This window comes from Oryzias melastigma, linkage group LG24, assembly GCF_002922805.2.
Source record: "Oryzias melastigma strain HK-1 linkage group LG24, ASM292280v2, whole genome shotgun sequence".
Lineage (NCBI taxonomy): Eukaryota > Metazoa > Chordata > Actinopteri > Beloniformes > Adrianichthyidae > Oryzias > Oryzias melastigma.
The window spans coordinates 8,251,769-8,270,597 of NC_050535.1; the positions used below are offsets into that span (position 1 = coordinate 8,251,769).

General features: G+C 37.4%; 2 protein-coding genes across 8 annotated transcripts in view; both read right to left on the bottom strand.

The window, feature by feature from the left end:
- Window positions 1-7,347, bottom strand: part of si:dkey-119f1.1 (uncharacterized protein LOC557127 homolog) — a 12,216-nt gene extending 4,869 nt beyond the window's left edge. The window contains exons 1-17 of one of the 2 annotated variants that reach the window (XM_024291499.1): window positions 7,189-7,347; window positions 6,729-6,920; window positions 6,500-6,629; window positions 5,295-5,400; window positions 5,066-5,202; window positions 4,915-4,976; window positions 4,748-4,828; window positions 4,575-4,676; window positions 4,387-4,506; window positions 4,208-4,306; window positions 3,982-4,128; window positions 3,018-3,106; window positions 2,772-2,936; window positions 2,471-2,649; window positions 610-811; window positions 335-449; window positions 84-162 (exon numbers count right to left, since the gene is read on the bottom strand). In XM_024291499.1, coding sequence (XP_024147267.1) covers window positions 84-162; window positions 335-449; window positions 610-811; window positions 2,471-2,649; window positions 2,772-2,936; window positions 3,018-3,106; window positions 3,982-4,128; window positions 4,208-4,306; window positions 4,387-4,506; window positions 4,575-4,676; window positions 4,748-4,828; window positions 4,915-4,976; window positions 5,066-5,202; window positions 5,295-5,400; window positions 6,500-6,629; window positions 6,729-6,875 — 1,960 coding nt within the window. In that variant the 5' untranslated portion in view covers window positions 6,876-6,920; window positions 7,189-7,347. Of the gene's footprint in view, window positions 1-5; window positions 163-334; window positions 450-609; window positions 812-2,470; window positions 2,650-2,771; window positions 2,937-3,017; window positions 3,107-3,981; window positions 4,129-4,207; window positions 4,307-4,386; window positions 4,507-4,574; window positions 4,677-4,747; window positions 4,829-4,914; window positions 4,977-5,065; window positions 5,203-5,294; window positions 5,401-6,499; window positions 6,630-6,728; window positions 6,921-7,188 lie in introns of both variants that reach the window. The other variant, XM_024291498.1, reaches the window with a different exon arrangement.
- Window positions 7,348-7,639: 292 nt separating this feature from the next.
- Window positions 7,640-18,829, bottom strand: part of ak9 (adenylate kinase 9) — an 80,827-nt gene continuing 69,637 nt past the window's right edge. For 2 of the 6 annotated variants that reach the window (XM_024290765.2, XM_024290762.2), the window contains 26 exons: window positions 18,457-18,543; window positions 18,194-18,333; window positions 17,798-18,108; window positions 17,469-17,587; window positions 17,182-17,314; window positions 17,066-17,126; window positions 16,908-16,966; window positions 14,709-14,897; window positions 14,470-14,606; window positions 14,201-14,404; window positions 13,861-14,127; window positions 13,658-13,788; window positions 12,653-12,872; window positions 12,529-12,573; window positions 12,273-12,455; window positions 11,983-12,201; window positions 11,695-11,911; window positions 11,420-11,621; window positions 11,209-11,352; window positions 10,920-11,137; window positions 10,651-10,847; window positions 10,342-10,511; window positions 10,134-10,232; window positions 9,950-10,052; window positions 8,801-8,915; window positions 7,640-8,724 (listed from right to left, as the gene is read on the bottom strand). In XM_024290765.2, the coding sequence (XP_024146533.1) occupies window positions 8,534-8,724; window positions 8,801-8,915; window positions 9,950-10,052; window positions 10,134-10,232; window positions 10,342-10,511; window positions 10,651-10,847; window positions 10,920-11,137; window positions 11,209-11,352; window positions 11,420-11,621; window positions 11,695-11,911; window positions 11,983-12,201; window positions 12,273-12,455; window positions 12,529-12,573; window positions 12,653-12,872; window positions 13,658-13,788; window positions 13,861-14,127; window positions 14,201-14,404; window positions 14,470-14,606; window positions 14,709-14,897; window positions 16,908-16,966; window positions 17,066-17,126; window positions 17,182-17,314; window positions 17,469-17,587; window positions 17,798-18,108; window positions 18,194-18,333; window positions 18,457-18,543 (4,161 nt within the window). In that variant the 3' untranslated portion in view covers window positions 7,640-8,533. Of the gene's footprint in view, window positions 8,725-8,800; window positions 8,916-9,903; window positions 10,053-10,133; window positions 10,233-10,341; window positions 10,512-10,650; window positions 10,848-10,919; window positions 11,138-11,208; window positions 11,353-11,419; window positions 11,622-11,694; window positions 11,912-11,982; window positions 12,202-12,272; window positions 12,456-12,528; window positions 12,574-12,652; window positions 12,873-13,657; window positions 13,789-13,860; window positions 14,128-14,200; window positions 14,405-14,469; window positions 14,607-14,708; window positions 14,898-16,907; window positions 16,967-17,065; window positions 17,127-17,181; window positions 17,315-17,468; window positions 17,588-17,797; window positions 18,109-18,193; window positions 18,334-18,456; window positions 18,544-18,829 lie in introns of all 6 variants that reach the window. The other 4 variants (XM_024290763.2, XM_024290764.2, XR_002921207.2 and 1 more) reach the window with 4 other exon arrangements.

Genomic DNA, 18,829 nt, shown 5'->3' on the forward strand with positions numbered 1-18,829 from the left:
CCTGATCTCCTCCTCAACGTCCCCGGACAGACAGTTTGCTCGGGTCTGATCTGCAGAGTAAACCCGGTTGGTAAAGATCTGATCTCCCTCCTTGGAAAAGGCTTGTGTGCAGTTCCGAGGAGGATTTTTGCCCAGCATCACTTTCCGAGCTAGAACATTATTCTATTAATTATAAAAAAAGACAAAAATTAATTAATAACACCAATAAATCACAATGTTTTGGGAAAAATATGTCTGCACTGATGCAGAAATCTGCACTTATCCATATCCCTCCAACTTTATTAAAAAAAAACAATAAGAGGTGGTATTCTGTGAGAATAGGACCAAACATTACTTTGATGAGCAGAATGCTCTCGATGCCTCGTTGATCGATGAGGCAGTTGGCCACAATGGGGTCTTCAATTTCCAAAGCTTGAAGGACGGAGGGGAATTCAGGATGAATCACGGCCCTAAATGACAAAATCAAAGGAAGCAGAGCGTTTTTCAGAAAAGTACTTCAGTGTAGATCATCATTCATCCAGGTTAATAGTACTTACAAAAAATGTAAAACATTTTTCTAGAATATGCAATCAAGTTTAAAGAAAAAGCAACTGAATGAATTCCTCTTACCTCCTTCTTGTATCGTGAACCTTTGGAAAAAAGGGGCTGGTAATGATGGCGGGCCTGCGGCCTGTAGGGTAGAACTTTCTCATGAGTTCCTGCAGGACCTTTTCATCATCGTAGTTGTCACAGGTGAAGGCGTGAAGTTGGTTCTTCAGACAGATCTCCACAGCGAGGGCCATCTCCGAGTCTTTCAGATTGATCAAGAAACCTAGAAAAGAACGGCAGGAAAGGATAGTTTGCCGTTTCATGACAGGTCAGATAAATTTAGGTCAAATTTAAAACACTTTATGAATGAAAAAGTGGAAAAAAATAAGCATCGATTCAAGTTTAGTGAGAAAAACTCAAGTTCTCTGTGTTTATTTATGATAGGAAGTTAATACTGTAAGCATATGTGTGATTTGCAAGGTTATTAAAGACAAAAAAACTTCTGCATTGTAAAAATAAATGTTTCGGTACAGAAAACCTTAAGAAACAAGTCTCTTTCAAAGTCTTGGAGCACAATAGCAACAGAACGGTCTTAAATTTCCTGACATCAGAAGCTTTGAAAGTCTTTAAAACAAACACAAGATCACTCAACTTTATGACCGTCTTTACAGCTACTGCTTATAAGACTGTTGTAAAATGTAAAAATCCTCTTGTTCTTGAAGAAAGAGAAAATCAAAAGTCAAACTAAAGAAGTTGCATTACCTGCAATAATACTACTGTGAATGTTTTTTGCAGAAAATAGTCATTAAAGATGCTGAAGCTTTTTGCTGAAAATGGTGATGCAATTTAATTGCTGCAGGAATTTGCTGAAAATGTAAAAGCTATTTTTAAAATGTTGCATTTGCTAAAAGACTAAAAATGTTTTTAAAAAAAATATATATATTAAATTGCGCTAATGTTTACCTAAATTTCTGAAAAAAAATTGAAATGAAATTGCTTAAAAATCCCCAATTCATGCCAATTTTGCAAAAATATTTAGTGTGTTGCTTGATTACCAGCTAAACTCCAAAATAACCTAAAATTCCTCAGTAAACTATTGGTCCAAAAAATTAGCCTGTTGCTAAAATGGAAGCTAAACTCTAAATTAGTCTAAAACAAACCTCAGTAGATACAGTAGATAACAATTAGCCAAAAACGTTAGTATGCTGCTAAAATAATAGCTAAACTCTGAAATAGCATAAAACAACCTCAGGAGAAAACAATTAGCCAAAAAAGTTAGCATGTTGCTATAAATATTAGCTAAACTCCAAATTAGCATAAAAAAACCTCAGTAGAAAACAATTAGCCAAAAGCGTTAGCATGTTGCTAAAATGTTAGCTAAACTCCAAATTAGCATAAAACAACCTCAGTAGATAACAATTAGCCAAAAGCGTTAGCATGATGCTAAAATGTTAGTTAAACTTCAAGTAGTATAAAACAACCTCAGTAGATAACAATTAGCCAAAAAAGTTACCCTGTTGCTAAAATGTTAGTTAAACTCCAAATTAGCATAAAACAACCTCAGTAAATAACAATTAGCCAAAAATGTTAGCATGTTGCTAAAATGATTGCTAAACTCCAAAGTAGCATAAAACAACCTCAGTAGATAACAATTAGCCAAAAACGTTAGCATGTTGCTAAAATGTTAGCTAGACTCCAAATTAGCATAAAACAACCTCAGTAGATAACAATTAGCCAAAAACATTAGCATGTTGCTAAAATAGAAAGCTAAACTCCAAATTAGCATAAAACAACCTCAAGAGATAACAATTAGCCAAAAATGTTAGCATGTTGCTAAAATGTTAGCTAAACTCCAAATTACTCCAAATTCACTACAGTGTGAATGTTTTGAAGCAAGCAAAGTTATCCTTCGGAACAACAAATGTTCCAGAACAAGACCTACCGAGAGGTCCCCTGGGTTTGTGCTTGAACTGGCCCCTTTGGTGAGCTACTTTGATGGCGTCCAGCAGGTTGGGCATGTGCTCGCCAAACCGCCGGAGTCGATTTGAGCGGCTGCTCTCTAAAATCCTCAGGTTTCTGCTGCTGGCTTCTATAGACCTCTTGATGGTTTCATGCTCTCTCCTGCAAAGATGAGAACATCGTCAAAGGTCGGGTCAGTCTTTATTTTATACCAACATTTTGTGAACTTTTAAATGTACAATTAGAAAAACAAGCGGGTTTTCCTGCGGCTGTTCCATTCGTACCTGACCTTTCCTTGCTCTTCTTTGGTGCGGATGTTAGCGTTTCTATACTGCTCAATCTGCTGCACTAGAGTGGAATTCTGATGGCTCAGGTTCTCCAGCTCTGCCTGGATCTGACTGACCCGCTCGGCTCTGGCCTGACTCTCTGCTCCAGAGGTCTGACTGAAGCTAAAAGAAAAATGAGAGGTTTCAAAACAATAAAGGTAAAAAGCACAATTTAAATACGTTTGAATAGTTAGCCTATTGTACCTAAACTTGAGATCTTTGATTCGTGAGGAAAGTTGAACTTTATCCTTGTCCAGGTCTCTCAGGTTTGCCTTGCATCTGTGAACGGTGACCTGTAAAGCAGACAGGAATAGGACTCGGTTCTGGTTAATCATGTGGCCCAAAAGGACCAGAAGGAGCGCTGATTTTTTTCAGTCATGAAAATGTAAATAAACACCACTGAGCACAGGAAACGTTTGAAATAAAGAGAAAAAGTTCACCCGACTTTCAAAATAAAACATTAACTTTGAGTAAGAGTGTAATCTGTATAACGCCCAGCAGGACGTTGACCCGGTGGATCCTGATGGTTTCTTCTTTTTGTAGTCAATCGAATTATTAAAAAGTAAGCTTCAGCAATAATTCAAAATCTAAGATTTATTTTGGGGGAAAGTTGGGATTTTATTTTCCAAGCTGCTTTCTTGGGCTCACGGTGACGTCAGCTCGCTGGTTTCTCGCTATACGCAGACGATTGTTCAGACAAAGAAACCGTTTCCTCAGTTATATGGAACTGGTTCAAATATAAGATTTGGAGCGAAAAAATAAATAAATAAAGGCTGTTGCAGCTAAAAGTGGGAGTACAACAAATTTGTTTCAATGCCTGAAACAAAGATGGAGAAAGATGCTAAAGCTAGCGGCAGCTAACAAAACACCTGCTGTACTGACGGTTTTACAACTAGTACTTATAGTCACACTTTTGTATGAAAGATAATAGTAGGGATAATAGTAAAATTAAACAGTTTATGTTAAATATATTCCAGATTGGATGGAAATTATGTAATTTAAGAAATTTTATTAGAAAATTGAGTTAAAAATCAGGAACTGAATTTGGAAATGTTATTTTTTTTACCTTATCACCCTATCCTAACAAAAGACAGAGACTTTACAAAACTTCCAGGGAATCATTGCACTATTTGTCAAAAATTAAATAAAAAATAAAAACGTGTCCAACCTCACAGGACTTGAGTGCGTTGTTTCGTTTCTGAGCTTCGGTCTTCAGTTCAACACATTTGGGCTGAAGCTCCTGGACCTGCTGGGTGATCCTTTCCAAGTCCTCCTCCGTCTGCTTGTATTTCCTCTCAGCTTCCTCAACCTTACTCTGACAGAAAGTAATAAAAATAATCAAATTTGTGCACATTGAAATTAGGCTTTAAACTTTCATTAGAGTGCTGTCATACCTTCCACTCGTTGACCTTCTCATCATATTTCTGCGTGGACCGCCGGTCTGCCTCCAGCTTCTCCTTCTTTGGTTCCAGGTTGCGCTCCATCTCAGAAACCTGCAGGAATATCACAGTTTTTAATTCCCTTCTTCTGAAAAGAAAAAAAAAAAGCTTTAATAATAAAACGATGATCTCACCAACGCCCAGGCCATTTCTTTCCGTAATTCTTCCAGTTTGTTCTGGATTTCGTCAATAGAAGCCAAGCTCTTGTAACGCTCCTCCTCCCTCTTGTAATCCTCTCTCAGTCTTTTTAAATTCTGCAGCACAAACATATAGTTTATCAACTATGTTTGAACAAATATAAAAGAGAGAAGCGATTCCATACTTCATTTTGTAGTTCAATTTTATGCTGAGTGGCTTGTTTGGTGGTTTTAATGTAAACGAAGGTTTCTCGCATTTGCTCCAGTTGAGTGGCTTTCATAAAAAACTGAAAGAAAAAAACAAGGAATGAGGCGATAGAATAAACTTAAACGGTTGAATTTAAGTTTTTAAACAAACCCTATACTTGTCCCCCTCTCCTTTGGAGTGCAGGAAGTGTTTGCTCATTTCCTGGGTGAGAACTGAAACAGGATTGTTAACCTGCAGGGAAAAAATATATGTATAAATAAATTAAACTTGATGAAATAGTTCAACAAATTACTCTGCACTAGCTAAAACTCACAAACCTGAATATTAAAATTGTCCAGAATAGAAATTAGTTCTTCTTTTTTAGTTGAAATGACACTACCTGTAGAAACACAACAGGAAATTCACACCGCCTCCTACATTTCAGCTTCAGACATAAATAATTTGGCACATTTATAAGTATTTTCTTACCAAAATGACTTCTTAGTTTGTAGGTTCTCAACCCATCTCGTGTTATTCTCATTTCCACAGTGATCAACGGTCCATAGAGTTTCAGTTTGAATGCATCTCTTCCTTTGTTACGCAGAGTGATCGATACGTCTGCCGAACTGCAAAAACAGTCATGTATACAATTCAACAAACCAAGAACTTAAAATATTTAACATAAACAATAAAAAAGTAAATATTCATAAAAAAGTACCTTTCTCCTTCTTTCACAAAATCCTTAAGGGAGGATCCTCTGTTTGTGGCGTGCGCATTACCCCCCAAGGTGACAATGAGAGCCGTCAGAATGGCACTTTTTCCACCTTAAACAAAAGTAAAAAAAAAAAAAAAAAAGAAAAAGTTGCATTTATTGCAGCCACTAAATTACTTTTTATTAGTCGACTAATCACCGTTTTTTTCTGGCTAATGCACAAAGTGGATGTAAAACACAGATCATTAGCTTTTAACTACCAGTAACTAAAAACAAATATATACATAAAATGTAATAGTTGATTACTCGTTACTTTACATTATATAGAGTCAGAGTGTAGTAAAATTGAAAGTTATAATGGGATTCTGCTAGCTTTTTGGACTATTTTGGCATTTATTAAGGTTTTTAGGCTATTTCAGAGTTTAGCTAATATTTCAGCTATTAGCTATTTTGGCTAATTTAGAATCTTTACATTTTCTTAGGCTAATTTGGAGTTTAGCTAATATTTCAGCTACATCCTAGATATTTTGGATAATTTATGATTTTTTACATTTTTTAGGCTAATTTAAAGTTTGACAAATAGTTAATCTGCATACTAGCTATTTTGGCTAACAGGCTTTTTTTTAATTATTTTTTTGTTTTTGTTTTTTAGATTAATTTGGCATTTAACTAATATTTTAACTGGCCATCAGCTTCAGCATTTTCAGCTATTAGCATGAGCGATTCCAGCTATGAACTTCAGTGTTTTCAGCTATCGTCATTTGCATCTTTGGCTGCCAAATTAAGTTTATAGCATTTACACTAGCATTATCGAAGGCGATGCTATATATGTAGCATTTACTTAGTTTAAAGATGGTAAAATGTGTGCTTTACATCCACTTTGTGTATTAGTCGACAAATCTGAAAAAATAATCGGTGATTAGTCGACTACTAAAACAATCGTTTCTGGTGGCACTAGTTTGAAGTCTGTTAAATTAGGAAAACTTCATAAAGATAGTTTTTTGTGATGTTTCACTGCAGCAAAATTCCACAGATTCAAATAAAACTATCTAGAAATTAGGCAATTTACAGCAAATATTGTGTTAAAAATAATTGCATATAAAAAATAGATTCATTATAATAAATAAATAAATACAGGTCACTAATTCAAAAACTAATACAATGACAGCACCAAGATTTATATCGTATTTTGTAAAATCCCCACAACATACTTCCATTGTTGCCAACTACAAAGTTGACATTGGAGCCAAAAGCAAAAGGACCGAGGAGGGAGTGGCACATGAAGTTCTTCAGGGTGATGCTCTCCAGAATCCCTGCATCACTCACCACATCTCCAACACCCTGAAAAAGAAGACATTCCGACTTACACTTCTCTGTGTGATGTGTTGTCTGTTTTAGGACATTTCTTTAGAACAAAGATGATCTGGATTTTCCACCTACCAGCTGATGAACATCCAGCTGATAAACATCCTCTTGATCATTATCAGCGATGTTCTCCTCCTCCTCGTTGTCCTCTTCAGCCTCCACATCTGACCTGATTCTCTTGTCCGGGTTTTCAATGACGGTGCTGCTTCTCCGTTTAGACATGTTCGGAGAGGAGGAAAAACGGCCGCTCCAACCGGCAAAACGAAACTGAAAAGAAGGGTTTGGAGTTGTAAAAACCAAACAACCGACTTCGCTTTTCACATAAATCAAACTATAACGACGTTTCTAAATGTTTTATTTTACTTTTACGTTTTTTTGAGGCGTAAAAACTGCGGTGACATACTCTAAAACATGCGTAACCGCGATTGCACTAAAGTGTTTATTGTAGCTAAGCTAGCTTAAAATACAGGATACATCATGGCAAAAAGATCAATTTAAACATAACAAAACTAGGATATATCGTTATCAGTTTTACCTTTTATGTGCGAGTTAAGGAACTCGAGTGATGACTTGTAGACTCAGTCTTAAAGCAAGTAACGGGACAGCCCAACAAGTGGGTCTGAAGACCCCAAACCGGTGATCGAATTCGCGCTTGAGTCTTCTTCTCTCGGCGCCAGATAGCAAACTGTTAATAAATTCTCGAAACAGCACTGCCCCCTAGTGGTCTGGAATAGAAACTACAACATAACCCTTGTTTTATTTTGTGGGATAAAATAATTCTGACTTTATTTTTAGGGGATAAGCTACATTTTAAAAATATATTCTGTTTATTTTAATATATAAAATACTGATTTAGTAATTATTAAGATAAAAAACAATTTGGACCCAAACATTTTTTTTAATTTATCTAAATTTTAACTTAATTGTCCCCTCTTCTCATAATAATAGTGATAGTAAAAAAGAAGAAGAAAAAGGAAGGAAACTGATCAATTAGTCTGTCATTTATTTATTTGTAATTCAAATCCCAAGTTGAATGGTTGAAGCTTTATTTATAAAGCAATTTACAATACAATCAGAGAGCCTTAAGAAAAAACTGAGATAAAAATAAGTTTTTCAAAAATTAAGCAAATTAAGAATAAAAAAAGGCAGAAAAAAGTGATGACAAATAATAATATACATAAAAGACAGATATAATTTCAATAAAACAAGTAAAAGAAAATAAGATGGAACCAACTTCTGAGTATTAAAACCATTCTAAAAAGGTAAAGTATTTGGCTACATTTAAAACTATTCAGGTCTGATGTCATGTGCAGATGTGAAGGAATATTATTCCATAGCTGTGGGATGGCAATAAAAAAAAACATGGTGAGCCCAGTGTTTCAGACGTACGTAAGATCTTAAAAAGGACATTTATTTGTAGATTTGATTACCCTTTTCATGCAATAAATTCCAAATCCTTGCTGCAATGTGTCTACCAATTCAATATTTTATTTATTTATTTGTTTTTTTCAGTCCCATGGGAACATTTCCAAGTAGAAAGTGCTAAATATTATGCTTACTCATGTAGGTGGGACATCTGGACCTATAATTGTAGGTAAAAGCAATTTGTTAACTAAAATCACAATTTTATCCACAAAACTCATTCATTGGAGAAAGAGGGATTTCCGTTTAAGTATTTAAGTTTGACAATAAAGAACTACAAGGCTAAATCATTTTAATCAAAACTGTCTATCCTTAAATTAGTCCAGTAGAGAGGCTAACAACCAGTAAAAACAATGCTCTAAACACAACAAACTGGGATTTCCTGCCGCTCCAGAGAACCTTTAACAACATTTACATTGACTTTTGGAACTAAAACAGAAGACAAGCTGCACTCAGAGTTACAAAACAGATGCAGCACCTTCAAGTGCCAGAAATTTGTTCAGTTTAAACTGAAGATCGACGGAAAACTCGACAGGAGGAGGGTTCATTTTTGAGCTCAGGTAAGGAATGAGCGCACAGTCCTCCTCAAATGAAGCCAGCTTCCTTTTGTACTTTTGTCGTGAGTATTCGCTGCTCCTGGGGTTAAAAGCTATAAAACACACACAGGCAAATCCTTAGTTAAAAAAATAGTATGATCTATTGAAGTTCTGCCACATCTAGCGTACCTTTCAAATAGAGTCCCACATAGATGAGGACAGACTTCCGTGCACTGAGAAAAGGAAACTTCGGTTTGAGACACCCAGCTGCAGTCATGGCTTTAATTAACGGGTTTGCCATTCCCTTTAATAATAATAAAAAAAAGAAAATCTTAGACCGTAAAGTAGCATAAACATATGGAACAGTTTCCTGTAAGTGTCTAACCCAGAAGTGTCAAACTCAATCGCACAAGGGGCCAAAATCCAAAACACACCTGAGGTCGCGGGCCGAACAGGATAAAAATGTATTGAACACAATAAAATAAAATGTTTAAAACTTGAAACTGTAACTTTTGAAAATAATTATGAACTAGATATACAGAATTTCCTGTGATAATGCTAGTGTGAATGCTGTAAGCTGAATTTGGCTGCTGAAGATGCTAGAGCCGATAGTTGAAGATGCTGAAATTGATGGCTAAAAACGCTAAAGTTGATAGCTAGAAACACTGAAACTGATAGCAAAAAACACTAAAGTTGATAGCTAAAAATACTGAAGCTAATAGCTAAAAATGCTGAAACTGATAGCTAAAAACACTGAAGCTGATAGCTAAAATACTGAAGCTGATAGCCAGCTAAAATGTTAGCTAAACTCTAAATTAGCTTTAAAAACTAGAAAAAAAAAACTTTAGGTTAGCCAAAACAGCAGCTAGCATGTTGCTGAAAAAATAGCTAAACTTCAAAATATCCTAAAAAACAAAAAAAACAGCCAAAACAGCTAGTGTGTAAGCATTAGCCTAAATCCAAAACTGCCTAAAAATCTAAATAAAAAATAAATAAATTAGCCAAAACAGCTAGCATGTGACTGAAATATTAGCTAAACTCCAAATATTCTTAGAAAATCTAAGTAAATGTCAAAATAGTCCAAAAAGCTCTCAGAATGCCAATTTTTAAAACTTTAAGACTTTATCTTTTAACATAATTATGAATAATAAAAAGGCAGAAATATTATTCCAGAAAAAAAATCAACTTTAACCCTAAATAACTTTTAATATTTTACTCTCCATAGAAAAATATTTTGTCAAAATCATGAATAATAATAAAATAAAATGATCTGGAGGGCCGGATAGAATTACCCAGAGGGCTGGATTCGGCCCCCGGGCCTTGACTTTGGGGTCTAACCTGTTCCATGTAGCCCAGTGATGGTAGTGAGGTGAGCAGCACAGGCTCGCAAAGAGATGGAACCTTTTTGGGCAACTTTTGTTTCCAGTATGTCTCAGGAGTCCTAAAAATTAACAAATACAAAGAAAATTTTATACATTTTTTTGTATTCTTGAAAAAAAAAATCAGCAAAGAAAAGCATCACCTCATAAATGTGTCCTGCTTCTGCTGTGACTCAAAGATGTAAAGTCGTTCTCTGTATTCCGCTGCATATTTAGTCTTTCCTTGAACCAGAGCTTCATACCTACAGCAAATGAACAACTCATGTGGTAAAACTTTAAGGTAAAAACACAAATCCTCCCTCTTTTTTTGCATCTCTAAATATTGGTTAAAGTCAGAAAAAAGGAGAGTACCTCTGCTTTCCCTCCCAGTAAGTAACAGGACAGAAGCCCTTCAGTTCAGCCTGCTGTGGGAATCTGCTCTTCACCTCAATGTCAGTCAGCTTTTTAGGCAGCAGGTGGGGTTGTGGGAGGACGTGGGGGCACCCCGGGGGCACAAACTGATCCGGAGATGACAGGAACTCCTGAAATAAAATCATATTTTGAAAATCTGTGTCTTTTCGATTTTATTTCATTATATTTATACACACAAATAATTCACAATAAATGAACATTCATAGTAAAATAAGTCTTGTGAATAATCTGCTTATTTGGAGCACCAACCTCCAGGTGTTTTTCACCACACAGCCTGTAAAAAAGTTTCCTGTACTCAGCAACAAGAGCCAAGCTTGTAGTTCCCGAGCAGTCCACCAGATGGCAATGTCGAGCCAGACAAACAGGGCAGTACTGGTCAAACTCTCCAAGCCGGCGCGCCACCTCTGCTGGTGCAATGCCTGATCTGTAAACGCAGGTTGCTTGGCCTAACAAATTAATCTGCATGTTATTTAAGGATTGTGCACATAGATTTATAAAGCTTAAGCAAACTTTAATACCAGTTTGAACCTTCTCCAGGTAAGTGCAGATGCTTTTCATGCTGAGGCTGGCCTCCTCTACGATCTTCTCCCAAATCCACCATTTGCTCTTCAAGGCATCAAGAACCAAGAAGTTTTGATAATGTTCCAGGAAATGAGACCGTATGTGTTCCGCCTCTTTCTTGTAATTATAATCTGCCATTTTGAGGACCTCGAAGCTTTCGTGCAACAGGTGAGGCCTGCAGTGAAGAGGCACATTTGATCACATTTTCGGCTGTCAGAAGGGTAAAAAAAAGTGTCGTAGTCTCACTTGTTACAACTCTTGTCGGCCAGATTTCTCCGTTGCGCCTCCTGAAAGTCCATTTGCAGCTCGGTCACGACCGTGGGGATGATTCTGTGAGAACTCATCAACTCTGCTTGTTTTAGGGTTTTTGGAAAATCATCCAAGACGTACCTGGAACACAAGGAACGTCTTCCAAATGGATTCTCAGAGTAAATCGAATGGAGAATTCCGATTATACCCTTTAGTGCTGCAGGTGGAGCTCATGAGCGCCACCGTCAGGCACTGGATGGCCAGCTCATCAGGCACCACGAGGCCCTCTGTGAGATACTTTTTCATCTTCAAGGCGAGCTCGGTGTGTCCCTGATTGTTCAGCACTGTATTCACGCAGCCGCCGATGGAGAGCCGCTCTAGTCTGTAATTTTGGGCCAAGCTTTCCGCCACTGTAAAAAACAAAACTCTTAAGGCAGGAATTGACTGAAAAATGTCAGAACGAATTTCATGATTGGTTCGTACCGGTGGTTTTCCCTGATTTAGGGGGTCCGATAACGGCGATCTTGATTGGAAGTTTGGCCGAAGGTTTTGGCTGCCGGAGGTACTTTAAGGGGTTGGACATGAAGGAGTCGCGGTTCTCCTTGGTTGCAAAAAGGTAGACGTACTGGTTGAAGAGGAGGGGGTATGTGGCGTCGAGGGGCCACAGCAGAGGCTGGATTTGATCTCCGTCTTTGTAGAGCTGTCAATCAAGGACACGAAACGTTGAAATATTTGGCAGTAACTAGTGATTTTTTAAAAATTGATGCCGACCTGGACGGGATCAGAGCATCCGAAGCCACTTGGAAACTTGTAACTGGAGAGCAGCAGCTTCTTTGCCAGCCTGGATGAGATGGGCTGACATGTTTGGAAGAGCGACTCTCTGTCGGTTAGAAGAGGCTGGACTCTCCGCTGGAGCTGACGCAGAACGGTTACGAGTTTTCGAGACGCGTCTATAGCCAGTTGTGGAATACTATGTTCGCTGAGGCTTTCCTGGTTGAGCACAAATCCAACAAAATGAGACATACGAGAACACGACAAACGAATTTGTGTCTCCTTCCTACCATCACTGCAGAAAGGTTCTTTTCGTCCGTTAGAAACTGATTCTCTATTTCCAGTTCCAGCCTCTGCGTTGCCGCCTCTTCAGTCTCTATATTTTCCAGGTCGTCGTCTTCTTCAAAAGGAAACTCTTCTTTTAGATTTGCCTCTAAATCCTCCTCATCTTCTTCATCAGCATCGTCTTCATCCTGGTTTCCAAAAAGACCGAGATGAATATAAAGGAGCAAAAAAGTAATCGAGAGGTCACTGACTTTACTGTACCTTTGCTTGCTTAAGCTCAGCCATTTTCTTTGCGATGTCGTCCTCCTACATCAAAAAAGATCCTTCCATAAATGAGTCAGACTCTGATTTTGGTCTAAAATTCAGACTCTGAATCCATTCTTACCCAGCGTTTCCTGCGCAGCTCAGACAGAAGTCTCAGCTGTTGTTTGCGACGGCTGCTGAGCTCTCGCCATTTCTCAAGACAGGCCGGAAAAAGTCGCTTCTGAACTTCTGCCGCGTCCAGCTCCAACACTACGATCACGTCAGGAAGGAGCTGCTGCTCCAGCATGAACTGCACCTCCTCTACGCTGTTTGGAAAGCCGTCCAAAATGAAGCCCGTGGACCTGTGAAGGGAAGTTTACACACATTTTTGAAGGTCCCACTCCGATCATCTTTTAAACTATGAACTATGATTATGCAGTTTTTAGCCAAAATAAAAAAAAAAACTGAGTCGATTTCTAGGACATAGTTTCTACAGAGCGGCAGGAGTTTGTTAAGTCACTTCTGAGATGTAGGAGGGACCGCCCCCCCTTTCCCTCCCCGTTTTTGAGAGCCAGGAGCAGGGTTGAGGCTGTTTTTAACGTCCCAGATATGCTCTTCAAACTACATTTTTTATTTTTTATTTTTTTGTTCACCCCTGAATCACAATGATTTCAAAAAATAAACACTCAAAAATGCATTTTTTTTGTTCATTTTTCTTAATACATGTCCTCCATAATGAAAAAAATACCACAAGAATGTGTTAAAAACACCAAAAATGATCAGAGTGGGTCTTTATATGAGGAACAGTGCAGAGAAAAGAGAAATACTACCGCATCATCTTTACTTCTTAAGCTTTTATTTTGAAAAGACTGAGTAAATCATCACAACCACATTGTACTACAAGTGTCAAAAAATGGGAAAATATTCAAAATGACGACTGAATCACTGGAATTAAGTTTGTTTTACACTGAGAGTCAGCATTCTCACTCTTCAGATAATTTAATTTTTCTATCCATCAATGAAACATTTGTTTTTTGTAGTATCTGTCAAAATACGGTTAATATTAAGTATTTAAGTAGTAGTATCATTTGTCAAACACAGTGAGACTTTTTAAGCCTTTGATCAAAGTTAAAGCATTGTTACTTACATGTATGGTTCTTGTTTCCAAAACGGTTCGACGACTGAATCAAGAATCTGTGGACTCAGCGGTTTTCCTGTTGATAAATAAGCTTTGATGGCTACTTCTTCTGCTGTCATGTCCTCTTCAGACTCCTCCTGCTGTAAACACACCCACACATTAAACTGTATTCAAACAACAATTCAACATTCTCGCTTCAAATCTTTCACGACCTCTTGGACGCTCCCCCTGTCCTCCAGCTGCTCCTCGCTCCCCAGGCTGAATTTTTTAATCGAGGCCTCCAGGTCGCCAAAGTTGTCGCTCCAAGGCACGACCTCGTCCACCAGAGACACCCGCGTTTTTGTCTTAGCCACGATCATCATCTGGAGCATCTCGATGAACTGAACGTGGAAGAGCCCAAGCTGCTGTGAAAGCTCTTCGCTCAGAGAGGATTTTCCGGATCCTTTGGGGCCCAGCATGAAGATTCGGAGGGCAGGAGGCTTTGGGATAGAAGACAAGGAGATAACTAAAGTTTGATTTAATTTTTTTGACTTCTAAAGTATTTTTTTCTACCTTGAGAGGCTCAGAGTGTGCAACAAAGTGAGCAGGATTTTGGAGGAATGAGTCTCTGGCCTCCTGGCTGGAAAAGTAAAAGGTTCTGTCGCGGTATCTTGCAGCGATGTCATCGGTGCACGGATGCAGAACATTGTGGTTTTTTAAGGCGACTGGACAGAAATGCTTGGTATCTCCTAGCAAACGTTTCGCTTTGGGATGCATCTGTAGAAGAGTGAAGTAAGTCAATATTTGCAGTTTTTGAATCATTAAACTTTCCAAATACTTACATCTTCCTCTTCTGCTGCAGAAATGTCGCTGTTGTTCTCTTCTTCTTCTTCTTCTTGGTCTACTAGGGCTTTGAAATAATTTTCCTCCTCCTCCAAGTCAAAGTCAGACAACTTGTGGGACTGATACTGAAACGACTCTGAAGAAACAGTCTTCTAACTTTTTCTAACATTTACATATTTAAGTTTTCAAAAATACATCATCTGTTTTGTTCAGAACGATTTCTTGTTTTCCTACTTACTCTCCATCTCAGAGATGATCTGTTGGGTTAAGTTTTCTGGACTTTTCCCGTCGATCTCAGGCTCAAAGCAGGTGGTCGGTAAAACAATCTGCATTTGCTCCCATTCCTTATCGAACTGTTGCAGCTGCAGGACATAGTCAGAAATCTCTTCTTGGTCGCTGGATTCCCGTTCTTCCTGTGGTGCTCCAGCTTGAAAACAACAAACGGAGAAAACGAGAGTTTTTATTTTTTACTCTTTTTTTTAGTTTATGTCTACTTAAATGCAGCAACAAACTGACTTTTAAGTGTTTAAAATGTGCTGTAAGATAATTAAAACCAAATTTGTAAGCAAAATTTCAATTTTCTGCATGATTAGACAGTAATTAATAGATATATTGTTTCATTTTTAATCATTTTTTACCTTGTATTATAGCGTGGGAATCTGCAGCATTATGGGCATTATATATATAGGATAAATCATAATTTAAAGCTAACAATAAATCGGGGTGGACAAACTAATCTAAACTAATCTTGTCCGCCAAACTGGAATAAAGTTAATCAATAATCCATATTAATGTTTTATTTTCCCTGTAGTTCTGGTGTCTCCCTATAGGTGGTGCACTACAAATAAATTGACCTTTAGTCAAAGTAGAAGAAGTATTTCTGCATTTATTTGGTGTTGGAAAATGTATTGTTTTTCTGACGTTTGTGGGTGTCTTCCGAGCAATTTTTCCGATTATTCCAACAGCACTTCAACGCAGCATTTCTCCGAGTTTATCTGAGGGACATCAACCCATTGTTGCAATTGACACTAAAATAAGAACAAAAAATGCAATCTTGAAATAAAAATTCCAAAATATTTTGATTGATTTTCAATCAAAATCAAAATTATTTTTTTGTCCAGATTCTGTATTATTTATTTATTTTATGACTAGTGCTGCCACAAAAGATTATCTTAATAGTCGACTAATCACCGGTTATTTTTTCTGATAATTCTACTATCGTCATGCGCAAAATGGATGTAAAGCACACATCTTAACCATCATTAGCTTTAAAATAACTAAAAACTAGATATATAGCATTACCTGCGATAATGCTAGTGTGAATGCTGTAAGCTGGATTTGGCCGCTGAAGATGTTAGCGCTGATAGCTGAAGATGCTGAAATTGATTGCTAAAAAAACTGAAGCTGATAGCTGGAAACGCTGAAGCTGATAACCAGCTAAAATATTAGCTAAATACCAAATTAGCCTAAAAAAAATGAAGAAAAAAAACAAACAAAAAAACCTCAGTTAACTCTGTTAGCCAAAACAGCTAGCATGCAGCTGAAATATCAACTAACTCCTAAATAGCCAAGACAACTGAAAAAAGCCTAAATTAGCCAAAATAGCTAGCATGGAGCTGGAATATTAGCTCAACTTGAAAATAGCTTACAAACAAATAAATCCTAAATTAGCCAAAATAGCTAGCATGCAGCTGAAATGTCAAAATAGTCCAAAAAGCTAGCATAATGCCATTATAACTTTCAACTTTACTACACTCTGACTCCATATAGTATAAAGTAACGATTAATCGACTATTAATTTAGTCGTCAACTATTTTAATAGTCGATTAGTTGTCGATTAGTCGACTAAGCAGGCAGCCCAATTTATGAGGTGGATTACCAGACACTTCATACACCTGCTCACGGTCTAGCTAGCTAGCTAGCTAGCTAGCCCTTCTTCTAAATGTGAGAACATTTTTGGCCCACAAGTCAAGAAGTTTGCCACAGTTTTGAAATAAACATTTTCAGTTTTAAAACATATATACAATCATTTTTGTTTAGAAAAAATCTATTTTCTTTAGTTTGTTAGTTTCAAATACCAAATCCTAGTTCGTACGTAGTAATGCTGACTGTTTCTGATGCTATCTTTTACTCGTATAATTACGTATAGTTTTTAGTTGGTAGAATTGCTACTTTTTTGGCTGTTTTTTATTTTTTTATTTTGTGGCAACCAAATGAGCAGACGTTCATATCCATCTTTTCTTCACTCCTTCTTGCAAGTATAACTCTAAATGATGCGTTTTTTTTTTCTTTACAGTCTGTTTTCAATCAAAGTGAATGCATGTTTTCGTCCAGATTCCATGTTATTTCTTCCTCTGATGAGTCGGACATTCTGTCAAAAGGTTTGTCCATCCCTGCAATAGACTTTAATGTTGGTTGCATCATAAAAACACAATACCATCAGCTTCTTCAACAACCTCCGGCAGACTTGAAAGCTTCTCCAACTTCTTTTGCTGTCTATATTAAAGAAAAGAAAAGAAAAGGACATCCATGTTGCACAAACATTTTATACACAGCAACAAACTGAAAAAAAAAAATGGCTTCATTTCTACGTACAATAGTTTCCTGTTTCTCAGAAGTCGGTCTCTAATGTCTTTGTTCCCTTTTTTCTCTGAAACTGAAAATAAACACAAGTACAATGGCAGCAAATGTTACATGTGTTTTCTACTTACCCATCGTGTCAGCGTGTCTCAGGCAGACGATGATGTCTGGGAGGATTTCACTTTTCTGCAGCACTTCGACATCTGAAAGCCTCCTGGGAAAGTTGTCAAGCACCCATCCGGTCCAGACCTTCTCCTCTTCAACCTTCAACGTATAAACCGGATTCATCCCAATCACAAATTTGATGAAAAAGGCACGAATTGTGCATTTTTATACCGTGAGAATTTATGATTTTTATTCACATTTATTACCTTATATTCACAAATCGATATTTTTTAGCTTTATAGAGCTTTAATACCTTTTTTATGTGTTTTTCCAGAACCTCAGCGTACAGGTCGATCGGATGTACGACTGACTTTCCAGCTTCATTCATAGTTTTAAGGAGGATTTCCTGCACGGCTGGATGATTCTCTGTCACTGAGAAAAAGACAAATATATTCATTAATAAATACATAACTATTATGGCGCATGTGTGCAAATGAATGCTCTCCAGCTAAATGAAAAGGGAAAAATACAAGTCATTTAATATGTTTTTTCACAATGATATGATTGGAAATATGACATAATGCACTAAAATAACCTTAATAAAAAAATGGGAAAAAATAGCACAAAAAATTTGCAACTTGCCTAAAATGTCTTCATTACTTTCCTGGATTTTTTCTATTGCAAACCGGGTTGTTACGACTTTAATTTTTAGGAGTCGTTCCTCCTCCGCCTCAGCCAGCACCGGCTGCAGCAGCTCCTCCACGTCAAGTACCACTGCTCCGTAATGCTGAGCTACAAGTCTGCACAGAGTGCTCTTCCCCGTCAGAGGAGCCCCAGTGATGGACACTCTGCAAGGAGCTCGGGGCATCGGAGGGTGTAAGTACTCTCTGGGGTTTGTGAGGAACTTTTGATGGGCTTCCTGAGAAGAAAGGAGGTACAGTTTGTCCTGAAAGCTGCATGAAGAAGAAGAAAAAAATGAATAAAGTCAGTGGTTATTTTCACATGCTTTTGGTAAAGTTGGAGTCAAAAAGCACTCACCCAACAGAAAACTCAGGACTACCAGTGAGGGCCTTGCCTTCCTTCAGAGCAACAGGGCAGGTTTGGCCCCAGCGGCTCCATCTCCACAAAAAACCGGGGACTGCCGTTTGGGACGAAGATAAACTTCTCAAAATATCTTCCTGGACAAAAAAGAATAATAAAACATTTTTGTCAATGCAGAATTGAAATTACCTTTTAAAAAAAGAAAACTTAATAAAAGTATTTTTGCTTAAGCAGGGACTTTTATTTTGAAAAGAACTGACCGTATCCGTCTCCTCCTCAAGGAGGTTTAGGAGCACCGGAACAGCAACAGGTCGGACAGCCATGGATCCAAGACGAGACATCACACACTAAAGAAAAAAAACATTTAAAATTTAATATGAACAGTTATAAACAAATACATTTCATTGTCAGTACTATTTATTAACTTTCTGCTCAACCGAACAGTGGAGCACATTTGGAAAACGTGTTTTTAAAAATGTCAAGCGCTGTGGTTTTTTAACTGTGTGGATTCCCACACTTGAAAGGATAAGATACTTTGGAATAACGAGATGGACAAGGATTTCACTCAGATTTAATTTATTTTTCAGTTGAAGCAATGATTTCAGTTTTTTGTTATTAGTAATGGTTTTACTG